Raw genomic sequence first — 18,950 nt, 5'->3', positions numbered from 1 at the left:
GGTAGCCATTCTGACAGGTGTGAGATTGTACCGCATTGTTGTTTTGATTTGCATCTCTCAGATGCATATATTCTTTATGATTGATGTTTTGGGTTTCTTTGGATATATTCCCAGAAGTGGGATCACTGGGTCAAATGTAAGTTATATATATATATATATATATATATATATATATATATATATATATATATTTTTTTTTTTTTTAGAAGAATCAGGTTTTATTTAGTGATGTGAACATTAAACATATGCCTACATCGCTGAAATATTCACAAGGGACATGATCATTCACACTCATACACACGGAGGAATAAAAAAATGCTCCTTTAGTCATCCAAGCTGCTGTCAGGGACAGCAAAGTGCTTGCTTATTCCACTGGGGGGCTTCAGTCTTCATGAATGTTGAATATTTTAGCTACTTCATTTAGATCTTCATGTTGCTCACCGTCCTTAATGATCTTCCTTGCTGTCAGCCTTCGGTTGAAGATGTTCCACAGCACAATCCCCACCACCACTTTGTCCCTGAGGTAGAAGATAACACCTTTCCCGTAGTCCTCCCCTTAAACAGGGATCTGGAGGACCCCAGGGTTGCTTGGAAGAACAGGGATTTCTGTGGCTTCTGACTCTGTCTCACTCTCTGATCGAATACCAGTCCCTGACTGCTCTGTGGCAGATTTCGGGTTATCTTGTGCAGATGCTTTTGCAAAGACACCAACCATGGGTAAACTACTATCCACAAGATCAATAGCTTCATAGCCAACATCAGGGTCCAAACTGCTCCAGAACATTGATTGATGCCAGTATGGCTTAGCAGCTCCAGTCATATTTTCTCCAGCCAATCTTCTGCTCACAATAGCATGATCATGGTGCTCTACCCACCTCCTACCCAATTTTGTACCATAGAAGCATGCAGCATCTCCTGCCACCCAGATGTTAGAGCGTGCTTGGAGCTCTGCATTTACCTGGAAGCCACCAAAATCTGAGTCTACTTCTAGTCCACCAGTCTTAGCCAACTTAACATTGGGCTCTAAGCCCACAGCTGCAACTATGTGGTCAGTTTCTACCTTCCGGCCATCTTTCAGCTTGATGAGTAACCTGCCACCACTGACTCCAACTGATTGCACAATGGCATTGGGCAGCACCTTCACCCCCTCTCGTCTGACTTTTTCCATGGTCCAATTGCTGAGGTATTCAGGGAGGACCTTTCCCGTATTTCCTTTCTCAGGGAAGAGCTGAATCACTTTGGTGCCTGAGGCTTGAGCTTTTCTGCCAAGAGCACAGGCCAGTTCACTACCAAGGAAGCCCCCACCGATAATCGTAATCAACTTGACTTCCAGGGAAATCTTCTCTAAGGTTCTAAAGTCTCCAATCTTTCTGAAAAGCGTTCTTCACCTCTGCTCCAGCCCTATCAATGGCAGACAGAGTTCTTGGAGTGCCTCCTGTTGCAATCAAACACTTTTCATAGGTTATTTGAGAGCCATCATTAAGTTTCACCATGTTGCCTCTCACATCTACATGTACTACCTTCTTCCCAGTGAGGACAGCCACACCACCATTCTCAATGTGAGGCAGGTCCTGAGCAGAGACATAGAAAGAAGGTGGCTGGAAATATATGCTTCTCTCTTTTCCATTCCACTGCCTGAATCGCAGTGTCTTTGTGACATTTGGATCATCTGAAAACCACAGTTCTTTTGAAAGAGGAGGCCGCATGTATGGCAGCTCAGAATCTTCAGATACAATCAGTACCCTGGCCCCAGGATCCCGAGCCCTGATGAATCTGGCTGCAGCGAAAGCAGCAGTGCCTCCACCAATGAGCAGGAATGGAACATGACTTGGTACCCTGACTTGAGCAACTGGCTCTCCTTCTGGAGCAGATAATGCGGCCCTCTTCTGTTTCTCTTCTGGTGTCAGCCCTAATCCTGAAATTCTTTCATTATATCTTTTTTGGTCACTTTTTATAAGCTTGTAGGCATAATAAACTCCTGCCCCAATGACTGTTGCTCCTACAATTAAGAAGTATACTAGTCTGCTGCCATCTTTCCCAGAAGCACCTGCGGACGCTAGTGATCTAGAAGGGGATTCTAGGTGATGACACTGCACAACTGGAAGCCGGTTCCTTTGCCTCGGGCCTCGGATGCACACAGTCCGCACCAAGGGAGCCAGCTTCTGCTTCAAAGCACCTGCTGCCAGGCTTCCACGCCGGTACATTTTGGCAGCTGCTACTCGGGACCTCCTCCTTCCTTTCTTCTCATGCACTGACAGGTCAAACACTCTGGGCCCCGGCCCACTCCCCCCCCACCTTCGCTTCGCGCACACTGTAAGTTATATTTTAATTTTTTGAGCAAACTCCAAACTGTTTTCCATATGGCTGCACCAGTCTGCATTCCCACCAACAGTGTACTAGGGTCCCCTTTCCTCTACATCCTTGTCAGTGCTTGTTATCTGTTGATTTATTGATGGTAGCCATTCTGGCAGGTGTGTGGTGATACCTCATTATAGTTTTAATTTGCATCTCTCTGATGTTTAGTGAAGTTGGGCATTTTTTCATATGGCTATGTTCTCTTTGGAGAGGTGCTTATTCACATTATCTCACTTATGGGTGTTTGGGTTTAAATTTGGGTCATAAAATATCTACAGTATAAAATTGAATTTATTTGTCAGATGTGTTTCGTATGACTTGAGATTTGTTTTGTATATTGTTTGTTTTTTTTGTATATTGTTTTTGTCTGAGTTCTGTCTCATTATCAAAAAAAAAAGATTGAAACTTTTAAGAGTTTAGGAATTAAGTTAAGATTTAAAAAGTTGCCGAAACCGGTTTGGCTCAGTGGATAGAGCGTCGGCCTGCGGACTGAAAGGTCCCGGGTTCGATTCCGGTCAAGGGCATGTACCTGGGTTGCGGGCACATCCCCAGTAGGAGATGTGCAGGAGGCAGCTGATCGATGTTCCTCTCTCATCGATGTTTCTAACTCTCTATCTCTCTCCCTTTCTCTCTGTAAAAAATCAATAAAATATATAACAAAAAAAAAAAAGATTTAAAAAGTTATATAATTCTAGTGAATTTTCAATCTAAATCTAGTTAGAAAAGAGGATTAATTCTGCATTTTCAACTGAGTGTGATAAGCAAGTTATCTTTTATATCTAATAAAAGGCTTAAGCGGCCACCATCTTGGGCCACATGGCACATGATGTTCCTGGGGGCCACACCATCTTGAAACAGCAAAGGCCCGCCCCTCCCTTTGAATTAGCCAATCGCAAAAGGAATGTTTGCTTACTGAGGCAGAATGGAATTTCAAGGGTGGAATTAAAGGCGGAGTTTTGGGCCTTGGGGATGGGGCGGCATGCATGCCTCTCGGATTTATTTACTATGTTTTTTCAATGAAGATGCTTATTCTGATTGCTTAATAAATTAGCTTTTAAAATATCATCAAGGTCTCATATAATTTCAGTTATATGACAGATCAATGTTTTAAGCAGTCGACTTTAGTAAAAGCTGACAATAGAAGTTTAAATTCTTAAAAGCTTGCAGATATAAACATTCTTTAAAGGTACAGAATAAACTGAAGAATATTATTCAAGCATTAAATCTAATTATTAATAGCATTCACCATGTATACTAAAGGAAAGTTATTTAATGTGACTACCTTACCTAGCAGTATTAAATGTCTTAAATTCTCTGACTGTGACCACAGCTTTGCAGGGAGAAAATGGGCAGGCAATAAGCGTGTTCTTCCAGCAGTTTCTCTGACATTCAAGGTATATCATAAAAAGTCAATGGCCAGATTGAAAATAATTAATTCTATGGTCAAGACTAAATTCTTTAATGTTAAGAACTGGTTTGAGTTTTTAATAATCTTTAAATTGGATATATTTGATGGCTTTTCCAAATGTAATACTTCAAGAATGTAACTGAAGGACAGATTTTGTGACACCTCAAAGGGCCCTGGGGTAATACAAAAAAAAAGATTTATTCCTTCTCCCTAAAAAGAAATAACTAAATTAGACCAATGAATATACTTGAGATTGCATGAAGAAACTCTGCCAAATGAATTTAAAAAAATAATTAATTAATAACAATGTTCTATTTAAATGCATATGCCTTGAATGTCATGAAAGTTACTATTAAGTGTATGCACAGACCCACAAAGTTATTTTTCTAATTTCTTGACTCACATGTAACAGCAATTTGCATCTAAAAGGTATAAATGCCAAGGGGTTTGAAGTCATCTAGAAAACCCTGTCTTCCTTAAACTAAGGACAATTAAAAGTTAATGATCTATATTTTCTCTCCCTAAACAAAGGTTAAATAGCTTATGTCAACGTACTCAAAGGGACTGGTAGCAGAAATCCAATTAATGTTATTTACTGTCCACAAAGACAAGTAAAATTAAAATATAAACCTCATTTCAAATTAATTTAAATTGGTTAATTGAAATAAATAAATATTCAAGAAAACTTAATTGTACTGTACAAGAAACTGTTTCTGAAGTATTAACTAAAATTCTTATTGATGGTTCAAAAATTGCTTAACATGTTATGTATCCAAAGCAGTCATATTTCTATACAAGAAATTAAATCTAAAGTTATCAAGACTGCATTAAAATTTTTTTCAAAAGCCTCTTTATATTATTTTAATACAAAATAGGGGCATAGTAGAATAATCTCATGTAAGAATATTACATTAAGCCTAAATTATTTTAAAATTGTTACTTTACAATTGATTTTCACTTGTAATACCAGTGAATGTGCACTGGTGTCAAAGTGGGCCAAAAGGAAAATGCTCTGGTTAAATGAAAGAATCTCAAATCTAAATTATAGGAAATTCCCTCTTAACATTTGGTCAAGGATATGCTTATATATTTCCAGAAAATTTCTCTAAGCCCGTGTGGATTCCTGCAAGAAATAGTAACTTCAACATGGATCCGAGAGAACTGGCCAGGTTAAAGAGGAGACTGCACCTGGAGCCATGCCTTATAGCTGCAGGTAATCAACTTCCCCAGCTGTGAAAAGCAGTGGTCCAAGCAACTCACTGAAGATAAGAAGTGGGAGGAGGACGAAATGGACAGCGAAGAGCCCAGAAGTAACCTGGAGCCCAGGAACACCTGAGAACATCCTTCATGCCATGCTAGCAGTAATCAGCTGTAAAGTAATGCTACCAGGGGCGAATGGGGAGGTATTTTGGACTTATGTTCCTGACCCACCATGGGTAAGACCCCTTAAGTGGGCTGATTGTCCACCTAATATAGTCACCAATGATACCCAAAGCCTTGGTCATCCAGGAGGACCACAGGTGGGGCAAGGAAGTATATGGGCAAAGTATAATTTTACACAGGTAAAGAATATTACATTAAGCCTAAATTATTTTAAAATTGTTACTTTACAATTGATTTTCACTTGTAATACCAGTGAATGTGCACTGAATCCCTTTTGTATGACACTAAATCAAACCACTGTTCCCTTGTGTGTAAAATTAAGGAGAGGTTTTTGGCCAGCTTGGACCCCAAAGGATGGGGAAGAAAAAGCTCAAATACGTTTATTATCTCTACTTGCTCCAGGGAGAGGTGCAGAAAATGTAAGTGTGCTAAAACACCCCCTAACTAAGCCATTATGTAAAAAGTCTTATGAATGGTACCCCACCAAGGAAGAAATTAATTGGCAAGACTGTTATAGTAATTATCCTACCACCAGCAAACTTAATAACAATTTTTTCTTTGTGGACTGGAGCCCTTATGGGTCTTTATATAGTAACAATCGCACCCTAAAATGGAAAGGGAACACATTCTATCTATATGTTGAAGCAAATCACTCCATCTCATGGCATGGAGGAGAATTTGTTGGGCCTCAATTGCAACATGACAATCAGCCCCTACAAAGTATGCAGTGGAGATTAGCTGCTGTACTTGCACCTATTAAATGGAATAGTTTTAATTATAGCTCAAATAATTCCATTTTTGCTTTACAAGGAACTTTCAATTAGACAGTGCTTGCTATTGCCTGTGTGTTTGATTCATTTGTACTCCTCTCAGGCCCCATCCAGATGCACCTTAATGTTACAAGCCATCTGTATGAGGTGCCATGCACAGGTTGCACTTTATCCCATTGTATTAATTCTACATTTCAAAAGAAGTTCCTCGTGATTTTAAAACAAGCAGCTTTTGCTTGGGCTCCCACCAACTTAACTGAGCCTTGGGAATCTCACCAAACCTACCAACTGTTGCATGATCTAGTAAAAATCTTAAAAAGACAAAAAAGATTTCTTGGAATGTTAATTGCATAAATCTTTGCCCTAGTAACGTTACTTACTTCTGTGGGCATTGCTGCTTCATCAATGGTACAGACTGTTCAAACCTCTCAGTTTGCACAACAAGTCAAGAAAAATGTAACTAAGACCCTGTCTATACAAAAAAGAATTGACAGCCAGTTTGAGGTAGAATTATTGGCACTAAAGTCTACAGTCCTGTGGATGGGTGATAAAATCCATGGCCTAGAGCAAAGAATATCTTTGCAGTGTCATTATAATTTCTCTCAGATTTGTGTTACCCCTGTTCCCTATAATAGTACCCTGCACCCTAGGGAATCAATAAAAAATCATCTTCTTAGTGCTTTGGGGAAAGGTAACACAACCCTTGATATTTTAGAATTATAACAGCATATTGTACAATTATCCCAGGCAAACTTACAAACCAATTCCCTTAATGCCTGGCAGCAATTTAAAGAGGACTTGAAAGAGTTTAACCCCTTTCACTGGACATCATTGCATTTACCTCTCAGCATAACCACTATTGTTTGTCTCATTCTTGTTCTCATATGTTTACTTATAGTCTGCAGATGTGGAATGAAGAGTCTTAAAAGGATTTAAACCCTTCAGGCAGCATTCACTTATCAAGATTTATTAAGGAAAAGTAACAGAGAAGAGTGCCTAGCACATAATTAATCATTGCCTTTATGGTACTAGGAGCTCCCCTAGAGCTAAAAACAGACAATGGGGAGGAGAAACCAAGATGGCGGCATAGGTAAACACCGGAAATTGCTGCCTCCCACAGCAACTTCAAAAATACAACGAAAAGACAAAACGGACATCATCCAGAACTACAGGAAGGCTGGCTGAGTGGAAATTCTACAACTAGAAGAAAAGAGAAAACCACACTGAGACTCAGAGGAGGTGCGGAAGTAAAGTGCAGAGGTACGGAGGCGCACGCGGCAAGGGCTGGCAGCTGAGGACGCGGCTGTCTTTTTGAATCGGAAGGGAGTCACAAGCTCCCGACTGCTCTGAACTCCAGTTCTGGGAAGTCTGTGGGGACCCAGGACTCATACGGGGAGAAACTGGACTGTCTGGCAGCAGGCAGAACTTGGAACTTGAGGGCTGCTTTCCCTCAGAGGTGCTTGCAGCAATTACCGGGACACTGAGTCTCAGGGCCCCTTAGGGAAGGGCTGAGGATCAGCCATAGCTGCTTGCTCCACCCTGTTGATTCCCTGAGACCCCGCCCCACCCAGGCTGCTGCAGAGGCTTTTGCATATGAATGCCCTGGCCCTTTCTAATCTGAAAATTACCTAACAAATTGCAGCTGGGCCAGACAGACACAGAACTTCCAAGAGAAGGCCCAAGGCCCCACAGCAGCTTGCATTGCTTCACAGCTGGACCTCATCTGGGCACCTCCAAACCCCAAAAAAGGAAGGGGAATCTGCAGATCTCTTCGTAGCTCCTGCTGGGTAGCCTCAGGCAGAGGCTAAATTAGCACCTACTTAGATCCAAGAGCCAGTGTACCCAGTGGTCAGAGCGGGACCATCCAGACTACAATTCTTCAGATCCATAAGGGACACACTCAGGGGGAAGACCCAATGAGCACCAAAGCCCCACTGAAGCAAGTCTTGCCCCAGAAGGGTGTCTTCAGCACAGAAGTTCTCCCACTGAAGACACAGCTGATTCTCACTACCAATTGGCCTGGAGGTCAATTCCTCCCAGTGATAACTACAACAATCAAGGCTTAACTACAACAAGACTACAACAAGACTGTGCACACAGCCCACAAAGGGGTGCACCAAGAGTGTCCACCTCAGGTAATTGGGGAGGCTGAGCCACTGGGCCCTATAGGACACCTAGCACACAAAGCCACTCTACCAACACAAGGAAGCATAAAAATGCGGAGACAAAGAAACAGGTCACAAATGACAGAAATGGAGGAAAGAAAACAACTGGATATAGAGATCAAAACCACGGTTATAAGGTTTTTCAAGAATTTTCTGGAAACCGCCAATAAGTTTAGTGAGACCCTGGAGGATATGAAAAAAGACCAACTAGAAATTAAGCATATACTGACTGAAATAAAGAATAATATACAGAGATACAACAGCAGACAAGAGGATCCCAAGAATCAAGTCAAAGATTTGAATACGAAGAAGTGAAAAACACACAACCGGAAAAGCAAAAAGAAAAAAGAATCCAAAAATATGAAGATAGTGTAAGGAGCCTCTGGGACAACTTCAAGCGTACCAACATCAGAATTATAGGGGTGCCAGAAGAAGAGAGAGGGCAAGATATTGAAAACCAATTTGAAGAAATAATGACAGAAAACTTCCCCTAAGTAGTGAAAGAAATAGACTTACAAGTCCAGGAAGCACAGAGAACCCCAAACAAAAGGAATCCAAAGAGGACCACACCAAGACACATCATAATTAAAACGCCAAGAGCAAAAGACAAAGAGAGAATCTTAAAAGCAGCAAGAGAAAGAAACTCAGTTACCTACAAGGGAATACCCATACTACTGTCAGTTGATTTCTCAACAGAAACTATGCAGGCCAAAAGAGAGTGGCAAGAAATATTCAAAGTGATGAATAGCAAGAACCTACAACCAAGATTACTTTATCCAGCAAAGCTATCATTCAGAATTGAAGGTCAGAAAAAGAGCTTCACAGATAAGAAAAAGCTAAAGGAGTCATCACCACCAAACCAGCATTATATGAAATGCTGAAAGGTATTCTTTAAGAAGAGGAAGGAGAAAAAAGTAAAGATAAAAATTATGAACAGCAAATACATATCTATCAACAAGTGAATCTAAAAATCAAGTGAATAAAAAAATCTGATGAACAGAGTAAACTGGTGAATATAATAGAACCAGGGGCATGGAAAGGGAGTGGACTGACAATTCTTGGGGGCAAAGGGGTGTGGGGGTGCAGGAAGAGACTGGACAAAAATCATACACCTATGGATGAGGACAGTGGGAGGGGTATGGGCAGAGGGTGGGGTGGGAACTGGGTGGAGGAGAGCTATGGGGGGAAAAAAAGAAGAACAACTGTAATAATCTGAACAATAAAGATGTAATTTAAAAAAAATAACCTCTTAAATGTATTTTACACTTGGAGGAGATTGTACAGAAATCGTCTTATTTGCATTTTCACTAAATGACTAAACATTTTAGCCATTATGCATATACTAAAAGTACAAATAATTTGATTTTGATTTATACCTTTTTTTAAAGGTGAGTATATCCATTTTTCATTCATGAAAATCTTAGGGAAAGAAGTATTACAAAAGAGAAAACAACCCAAAACTCTCTAAATAAATAAATAAATAAATAAATAAATAAATAGACAATGGATCCACGTACGCTGATTCTGTTTTCAGTACTTTTGTCAACAATATCAAATTTGTCATAAAACTAGTATCCCTTATACTTCTCAAGCAATAATGAAGTAAACCAATCGTACTATTTAAATGCAATTATTAAAACAGAAAGGGGGAGACAGATGTATGTGTCACCTCAAATATAAACTCAGTCATGATCTTTATATTTTAAAATTTTTTGCTTTATATTTTAAATTTTTTGAATTGCGATGCAGAGGGTTGTACAGCAGCTGGGAGGCATCAGGCCTCCTGTACAATAGCCTCTGCCAAGTTAGCCTGGTTGAAGAAAGCAAAAACCAGACAAAAGTTTTATCAGATTCAATAATAATGTGGGGAAGAGGTTGTGTTTTGTATCTTTCCAGAAGGAACAGCTCAGCCAATCTGGATGCCAGAGCATTATGTGCGTCACTATGATGGACCCAGAGAAGCTGCTTGTCCCATCGTTCGAGGGACTGAAAGTTGCCCTGATGACAGCGATGCAGAAGAGGAAAACGAAAACTACGTAAAAGACTGAGGTGTCAACATAGGGTCAGCTGAAGAAGTTAACAACTAAAGCCAGCGGAGGTGGAAGTTACAGCCTCAACCATGTTTCTGGATATGCTGACATTGGTTAGCTGCCAGTCTTCTATAAGACCTTGCACAGCCAAGTCTAAGGACTCTGAGTAAATATACACCAGCAGCAAAAGAGACTTTCAGTTAGTAGCTAAAAATGTTAACATAGCTATAGTTTGATTTCTCTCTTATTGTTGTGTTTGCATTGATATTGTTTTTTTATTAGTTTTATTTAGTCAAAGTTTTGTTTATGATATTAAGTTTTATTTTTAACTTTAGTTGCTTAAATATAAAAATCGGGGGAGATATGGAGGGCTGCTGACTAGCACATTCGGGCTTTTTTTAGACACCATCAACTGAACTCAGGATGGAGGCAGAGCCATGCCCTGGGGGCGGTCCTAGTCAAGAGGCTAGGATGCCACTCAGTCTGACTTTCCTGCCCAGGTGCTAAGGGGAGTAGGTCCTATTATGTTGCCAGGAACTCAAGGCCCACCCAGATGTGATGTAACTTCCTGTTACTTTGAGTATAAATAAACTTCCCACCATGTGGGAGGGGCTCTGTTCATCTATCAGAGGGCAGACGCCACACCCAGGCCCGGCTTTCCCTCTCTGTCTGTCTCAGTCTTGTTTTATTCATTTTTCCTTAAACCTCGTCATGTTCTACACAAGAATTCATCAACCCCCATGTTCTCTCTCTCTGCGCTGGCCGTGGGAAGAGAGACATCTCCCCCCCCCCCCCAGCCCCATAGTAGGTTAAGCTGAAGTTCATTTAATTATTTTCACTAGGAAATCTATAGTCACATTGATATCAGAAAAACAAGCCAGAAGCAACCTCAAACATTATATTATAATGATGCAAAAAATGATGATGATAGATGAGAAAAAAAATGAAGCCCAGGGAGGTGCAACAAGTTATCCAAGATCACACAAAAAATTGGCAAAAAAGACAGAAGATTCAAGAACCTAGTCTTTACATGGACCAAAATACTAATGAGCTACTTCACCTTAAGTTCCTAAAACATACATCTGTAACTAGCCAACAGGTTGTAAAAGTATGTAAGTTAAATCACAATGCTCTCTAGCATACAATCCCCATGCCAGAGTGAAAGAACAGAGAAGGGGCTGCCTGACATTTGCTAGCTTTTCTGATTTAAGCACCAAAGCATTTGGACTATAAGATTTAGAGACTATAATACTGGAAAAAATGAAGATGTATCTGAGTGATTTCTTATATATAGTGGGAAAAGAGTAGGCAGGCCAGTTTTCAGGGAAGAGTTAGGAGTAAAAGTATTACGTACTGTACACTATGATGGTGATGTTGGCTTGCAGGGCAGTATTGTTTTCTTCCCTGCAAATGTACAAACCATTGTCTTCCATAGTTACATTCCAAATGGTCAAGTTACTATAACTCTTGTACACAGGGGATCCTTGGTACAATTTTCTTTTAATTTCACAACACCTGGGTGTTGTCTTGGACTGTGGGGTGAGAAAAAAAAAGAGAACAATTTCACTTGAGATTATTGAGCACTCCTAGGTACCTAACTTGTCACAGCTCAACAGAAAGCCAAAGAAAATCCCTATGGCAACATGACACTTTTCCTGCACTTCTATTACATTACATACATAACTAATGAACCATGATGTGGTGAAAAATGAAATGCAAGTCCCTGACAAGAGTGGCTTCCTTAAATGCAGAAGCTGCTTATAATTCAACTTCGTTGACTTTCTTAGCACTTTGCCTAGTTCTTGACCCAAAGTAGGAACTGAGTGAGAATGGCAAAGAGAGAGGATGTGGGTGGATTTGTGAAGAGTTAGAGCAGGGATACTGTCCTTACATCTTGCCGATTGAATACCCAGTTCAGTTTGATTCGTCCATTGAATGTGGTCTCTGCAACACATTGCAGGAAAAGGGTATCTCCTATGAGAAGTTTCTGGTGGTTGTATCTGATGGAGATATTTTCTCTCTTGGTTTCTGGAAAATATATCAGATGGCATAATACTGACAAAGAAGGCAAGAGACAAAAATCTGGATTATGGAGTACTTCTTAGAATTCTCAATTTCTCATTCCTTTTCTTATATGGAAATGTAGACTCAAAACCAAACCAGAAGATTCCATGATTCAGAAACTGCTGGATAAGATTTTATATAAATTATATCAAGAGGCTTGGTGGTGGTGTCAAGGCTTATCTTTCTAGTTCTTGAGGTTTTTCAATGAAAAGAATTCTGCAATCCTGCTTAGGAAATCATATACACAGTTTAATAAACTCTCCATCAGAAAGTTTTTCCTCCTACTGATCTAAAGCCATTAAGCCCCTCTGTGGCTAATTCTGCTACATTTCTGAATTCTCTGAGCAAAGGATATTCCCTGAATTAGAAACCTGTTTTCACTTCTATACAAGGGCAGCATTAATATAAAGTTCCAAGATGTCATTGTTTAGCCACGATATGTACCATCATAGTTTTGCAAGGATAAACTTATAAAAGCTAAGTATCTATTGCTAGACACTGATAAACCATTGATTTTATGGATCTATTGAGCAGGCAAATGAAAACAGTAACAGAACTTAGTCTGGGCTTTTTTTACTGAGATACATACAGTTCTTAAAATAAAAGCTTAGAATCACTAGTTATTAAATAATATGGAAGAGATTATAGCTGAAGTAAGGTTTATACAAATAGGAAGTGATTACCAGGAGCAGCAGGATCCCATTTCCTAACCTAAAAACGTAAGATCACATACCCAGACGTTGTGGGAGATAGAATGACTTGTGTGTCTTCCCATTAACTTCGGCAATACACTGGAGCATGGTGCTGTAGAAGTGGTAAGAGGGTCGGGTCACAATGAAGCCTTTCCTGGGATTCCAGTTTTGGCTTCCATAGGAAAATGTGGCAGAGTGTAACTATGGGGCAAAAAAGGAGGACATAGGAACACATACATGTAAAGTTCTGGCCAGTCATCAGTATCATACCCAAACTATCTGCTCTGAAGCCACCGAGAGGAGTGGCTTGCCCTCCCGCTCACCCACCCAAGTTTCCTCAGAACTGAGTCTGTGCTGGTTAACCTTTGTTTTCTTCTCAGAGATTAGCACAGTGATGGGCTTAGAGTAGATACTCAATAAATAATAATTATAGTAATAAACACTTACCAAACACTTACTATGTGCCAGGCACTGTATTAGCTCATTTAATCTTTATAACTCTATGAGATAGGTATTAATGTTACTCTCATTTTACAGATGAAGTTCATAGGGGACACCTTGCTAAACTGATTGCTTATTATTGGTTTGAATATTAAGGCTTATAGCTCTTCTATTGGATATATTTAGAGCCAAAAAGGCTATGCTAAGATTCATTGGGCCTCCTTTTTAAGATATGTGAGAGAATCGCAGCTGTCAGGTTCCACATCTTCTCATGAGGGCCCCTGATACTTACTTACATTCTGTTACTGTATGTGGCTCTTTCTGCATCAAGTAAGGAAGGACATATGAAAAAAGACTTTAAGGAACTTAATGGCCCACATGAAGTGCATTTGTAGCTTGTACTTTCATTCATTTAATCAAACATTTAATATTTAATAGTATCTATTCTGTGCTAGGCAATAGGGATCCAGCTGCAAACAGCACAAGCTGAGTTCTTAATCTCAGCTAGTGTGTTTCTAAACAGATCTGGATTACTAAATCTTCTTTTGATTGATATAAAAGCAATATATACCAATTGTGAACGTTTTTTTAAAATACTGGAGAAAATAAATAAAAAATAATAGTGATGACCTATAACCCAGAAATAGCCACTAGGAATAATAAAACATATTTACTTACAGTCTTTTTTCTATGTATGTATATATTGTTACATAAGCTGTACTTATAAAGTATATACAATGTATCCTGTTTTTTTTCCTATTTTACATTATATAATTAGCATGTTCTCATATTATTAAAAACTCTTCATAAACAATTTTATGACTGTATAATATTGGTATTCTAATATTTATTTAACCATTCTTTTGTTAGATATTTATGTTGTAATAATTTTTGTTTTATTTAAAACAATGTGACAATGAATATCTTTACGTTTCGATCTTTGCTTATTCACTGGACAAGATCCTTAGATGAACAACTACTGGATCAAAGTGTACAGACATTTTCCAAGCACTTGATATATTTTACCGAAGTCCATCACAGCAGAATATACTAATTTATATCCACTGGTATATGAGAATGGACCCTATATTTTAAGGAGGATCTTTACAAATTGAAGCATGGTCAGAGGAAGGTAATAAAAACTATTAAGGTTTTGGAAGCCTTGTTATATAAGGAATCGTTTAAGAAACAGGGCATTTTTAGTGGGACAAAAGAAACACTTGAGGATGGAAAGTGGTAGGTGGAGTTAGTGATTGGTTGGGGATGGAGAGGCTCTTTCCTAGTATTTGAAGAACTCTTACTTGGGAACTTTTGTGTATAACAGAGGGTATAATGGGGACCAATAAGTGGAAATGACAGTGATGCATATTTTGGCTCAATCAGATGGTGACTTCTCTGTCACTGAAAGTATTGAAACAATAGCTGAATGACTATTTGTCCAGGATGCTATAAAATAATTTTTGTGGAAAATTAGACTGTAAGGTCTCTTCTAACACTGAGCTTCTATCTCTTTTTGACCCACAGTTTGGTTATCTTATTCTTATCCAACAAGAACTACTCAGACACTTATTATTTTTTCTTTTTTTAAAAAAATATTTTTATTGATTTCAGAGAGGAAGGAAGAGGGAGAGATAGAAACATTCATGATAAGAGAGAATCATTGATCGGTTGCCTCCCGCATGCCCCCAACTGGGGACCGAGCCCGCAACTCAGGCATGTGTCCTTGACCAGAATTGAACCTGGGACCCTTCAGTCCTCAGGCCGACATTCTATCTACTGAGCCAAACTGGCTAGGGCTATTTGTTTCTCTTTTTAACTTTTAATTTTATTGTTGTTGACACTATTACAGATGTCCCCATTTTCTCCTCCCCTTGCCCAACTCCATCTAGCCTCTGTTCCCCTTCCTTATGGCCATCACCACACTGTTGTCTGTGTCCATGGGTTATACGCATATGTTCTTTGGCTAATCTCTTCACCTTTTTTCATCCAGTCCCCCCTAACACTGCCACCTGACAGCTGTCAGTCTCTTCCATGTATACATGCCTCTGTTTCTATTTTGCTCATAAGTTTATTTTTTTTCATTAGATTCCACATATAAGTGAGATCACATGGTATTTATCTTTCTCTGACTGGCTTATTTCACTTAGCATAATCATCTACAGGTTTTTAATATCAGGACAAGGTCATCACATATTGTCTAATAACACAAAACCTAGGGTTGAAAGTTTGTCAAATTTCTTTTTAGTTTCATGTTTTGTTTTGTTTTACTTCTTAACTATTGAATTAAAACATTTAAAATAATTTTTCAAATATCAGTTTTCACCAGAATATTTGTTGGGACTCTTTGAGAAGCCCTTTCACCATTAGTAATTTCACCATAACCTAAATGTACCTAACTACCAGATGTCCCCAGGGAATCTCACAATTAAAAAACAATAGAATAAAATAAAGACAACACAAGTAACATATGGGATAAATTACAATAATCAAGGAGAGTCAAAACACCTTGAGTTTTTGCATGCTTATGCAGAAATTCAGTGTTGCAAAGTAATGGTAAGATACTAAAATATTGAACTATCTGATTGCAGAGTTGAAATACTCTGTGTCTTAATACTTTTTCCATTTGAATGATTAAAGCCTCAGTCGTAAGAAAGCAACTCGTTCATTTAATTAACCCTATAGATTAATGGCTCTCAATGAAGGGTTGGGGAAGGGTTTGGCTCCCCAGGGGATATTTGGTAATGTTTGGAAACATTTTTGGTTGACAAAACTTGCAGGGGGGTCAGGGGGGGGGATGATACTGGCATCTAGTAGGCAGAGGCCAGGGATGCTGTTAAGCATCCCATAATGCACAGGATAGCAGCCCCAACCCTACAACAAAGAAGTATCTGACACCACATGTCAATAGTTAAAAAAAAAAAAACCTGCTATAAGATTTCACCTCCAAAATCTCTGTTATGCCCTTCCTCTTCCCTTCCATTCTAAATTAGATTTTCCTTATCTATATTAGACACTTCATTATCCATATTAGACACAATTGCTCAAAATAAGAACCTTTCCTTATTTTTGTCTCTACCCCTTCCTACAAACCATCCTTGATATCCCTCTCACACTAAACAAACATGTCCTTTAACTGTGTAGTTTGTGTGAGAGCTGCCATTTTCATATAAATCCTTCCCCTTTGGCCACAGTAATCAGTCTAGAAATGGGCATCAGATTTTAGGTAGGGCAATCAAAACCCTTCCCTGTGATTATTTTGTAATTTGGGGTCACATAAGAAATGCCTCACAGTTGTTCTCTGGCAATAAATACTTAATATACTGTAGATAACCACATCCCCCTTGTGAAAGAAGCAAGTCTGTGGTATTCAATAGAGGAGCTGTTACTGAACACATGTCCCTGAGGTTTAGCCATACTCTTCTTTTTAAAATACGCTTTCCATTTTACCTACTAGTTCTAGTTTGTTAGGTTTGGTTGGATTTCTGTTGGTTTCAACCAATAATCCTGGATACTCCATGTTTCAACCAATACTCCTGGATACTCTATTTGTGTTCTTTGCCCAATTATCCACTTAAAGTGCTTCTAGTTATTTATCCGGACCCAGCGTGTCACCAGTTTAAATCCTCAGAAAAGACTGACTCAGGAAAGTAATCTGTTTCTCCTCTCTATTCCCAGTGTGTCTGGTACATACAGATATCTAATAGAGAAATTAGACAAACAAATTATTAATAACACACACACAGGAATACCACACTACTTGTAAGTCAGGAATTGAACCCTGATAACATCAATCGTGTATATTAAATGAGATAATGCAAATAAAGCTCTCAGCAGAGTACCTGGCACTGGTAACGGCCTGTAATGCATTCAATAGTAACCCCTCCAAAAGGTATATCTACTTTTGAATGAGATGTTATTTATAAAAGGAATCTTTGCAGATATAATTAACTTTAGGATGTTGAGATGAGATCATCCTGGATTAGTCTAGGCCAGTGATGGCGAACCTTTTGAGGCCGATGTGTCAGCATTTTGAAAAACCCTAACTTAACTCTGGTGCCGTGTCACATATAGAATTTTTTTGATATTTGCAACCATAGTAAAACAAAGATTTATATTTTTAATATTTATTTTATATATTTAAATGCCATTTAACAAAGAAAAATCAACCAAAAAAATGAGTTCGCGTGTCACCTCTGACATGCGTGTCATAGGTTCGCCATCACTGGTCTAGGCCCTAAATCCAATGATATGTGTCCTTATAAAAGACAGGACAAGAGAAGACATACATAGAGACAGAAGGGAGAAGGCCATGTAAGGACAGAGGCAGAGACCAGTGTTAACCAGCATCAAGCCAAGGAATGGGTGGAGCCACCAGATATTGGAAGAGACAAGGAAGGATTCTCTTATAGAGCCTTCAGTAGAAATGTGTGCCTGCCAACACTTTGATTTCAGACTTCTGGCTTTCAGACCTGTGAGAGAATATATTACTATAGGCCACTCACTTTATGGTAATTTTTATGGTAATTTTCTATGAATATATCTGGGCAGTGCTTTGCACAGAGTGAACTTGGTAAATGCGTTGGACTGAAGCAAATTATATTAAATTTGACCTCAGAATGAGGTCTATTTTCCTTCTTCATGAAGTTGGATTTGGTTACTGTTACCATTGGGTAAACTCCCTTAAATATACTGTTGGCTTGCTTTGAACTAAAGTTCACTTCTGATGAAGCTACGCTTTAGGAAAAGGAGCACTCTTCTCTCTCCTCCACCTGTTGAGTGTCACTGAAATCCAGTGATGAGACTTAAGTACAAGAAAGGGAATGCAAACACATATGTGGGTCTAGTGAGGACAGAGCAGGAAGTAGAAAATACACAGGCAAGAAGTTTACTTCCAGTCTTAATGATCATGATTATACAGTACTTTCACCTACATAACTTATTGTATTTTACAAGGCATAATCCACATTCAGTCTCCTAACTGGTTAAGGATCATTATCCAACCTGAGCTCTAGGTTTCCTCATTCTTAGTCCAGAACTTCTCTTTCTGTGGGCTTCAGGAAACTGGCCTGATTCTAGAGACTAGCTCAAGATCTATTTACAGTGTGATAAAAACCCTCTTATATCCTCTTCAGGGGAACCTCTTTAATTCACCTCTCAGATTATAGTTGTCAAACTTCAGGATGAAAGTGGTGTCTAAGGATTGAGATAGATCTTTAGCTAACAGCTCTTTTACGAGCAGCAGTAAGTTGATTTTTTTTTCCAGAATAAAATGAGATAATGAAGAAGCTAACCTGAACTGTGGAAAATGCTGGTGATTAGAAAAGGAAGTGGAATGTTATGGGTTGGTGTCTTTGAAACCCCTTTTAGTGGAAGGGTTAGATTTTTGGATACTATGAAATTGCCTACTCTAATGAAAGCAGCTAAGGCCTTAGGAAAAAGCAAATCCTAGGTTTGTCTTGACTCTCATACCCTGACACATCCTTTGGAGGTAAACTGGCTGCCTAGAGGGGTTTAATTTTAGAAAAGGATGTTTGAATCAGACAGCTCAGTCCCTTCCCTACTTAGTGCTTCATTTTAGCAGAGGAAAGAGACACAGTGATTTCAAGCTCTACCAGAGGAAGAGGAAAAAGAAGCCTGGTGGG

At 39.1% G+C, this 18,950-nt stretch overlaps 2 protein-coding genes across 3 annotated transcripts in view; both read right to left on the bottom strand.

Annotated features, from left to right (window-relative positions):
- Positions 1 to 18,950, bottom strand: part of LOC118654202 (vascular endothelial growth factor receptor kdr-like) — a 463,598-nt gene that overhangs the window by 276,815 nt on the left and 167,833 nt on the right. For both annotated transcript variants that reach the window (XM_036305522.1, XM_036305523.1), the window contains exons 6-8: positions 12,909 to 13,068; positions 12,003 to 12,139; positions 11,466 to 11,643 (exon numbers count right to left, since the gene is read on the bottom strand). In XM_036305522.1, the coding sequence (XP_036161415.1) occupies positions 11,466 to 11,643; positions 12,003 to 12,139; positions 12,909 to 13,068 (475 nt within the window). The remainder of the gene's footprint in view (positions 1 to 11,465; positions 11,644 to 12,002; positions 12,140 to 12,908; positions 13,069 to 18,950) is intronic.
- Positions 205 to 2,204, bottom strand: LOC118654203 (apoptosis-inducing factor 1, mitochondrial-like). Its single transcript, XM_036305524.1, is given in 2 exon segments — positions 205 to 1,382; positions 1,384 to 2,204. Coding segments are annotated over 2 exon segments (1,821 nt in total). The 3' UTR covers positions 205 to 382.

Source organism: Myotis myotis, unplaced genomic scaffold, assembly GCF_014108235.1.
Source record: "Myotis myotis isolate mMyoMyo1 unplaced genomic scaffold, mMyoMyo1.p scaffold_m19_p_4, whole genome shotgun sequence".
NCBI classification, from domain to species: Eukaryota; Metazoa; Chordata; class Mammalia; order Chiroptera; family Vespertilionidae; genus Myotis; species Myotis myotis.
The sequence above is the reverse complement of the archived record's forward strand: the minus strand, read 5'-3'. Positions and strand labels throughout refer to the sequence as shown.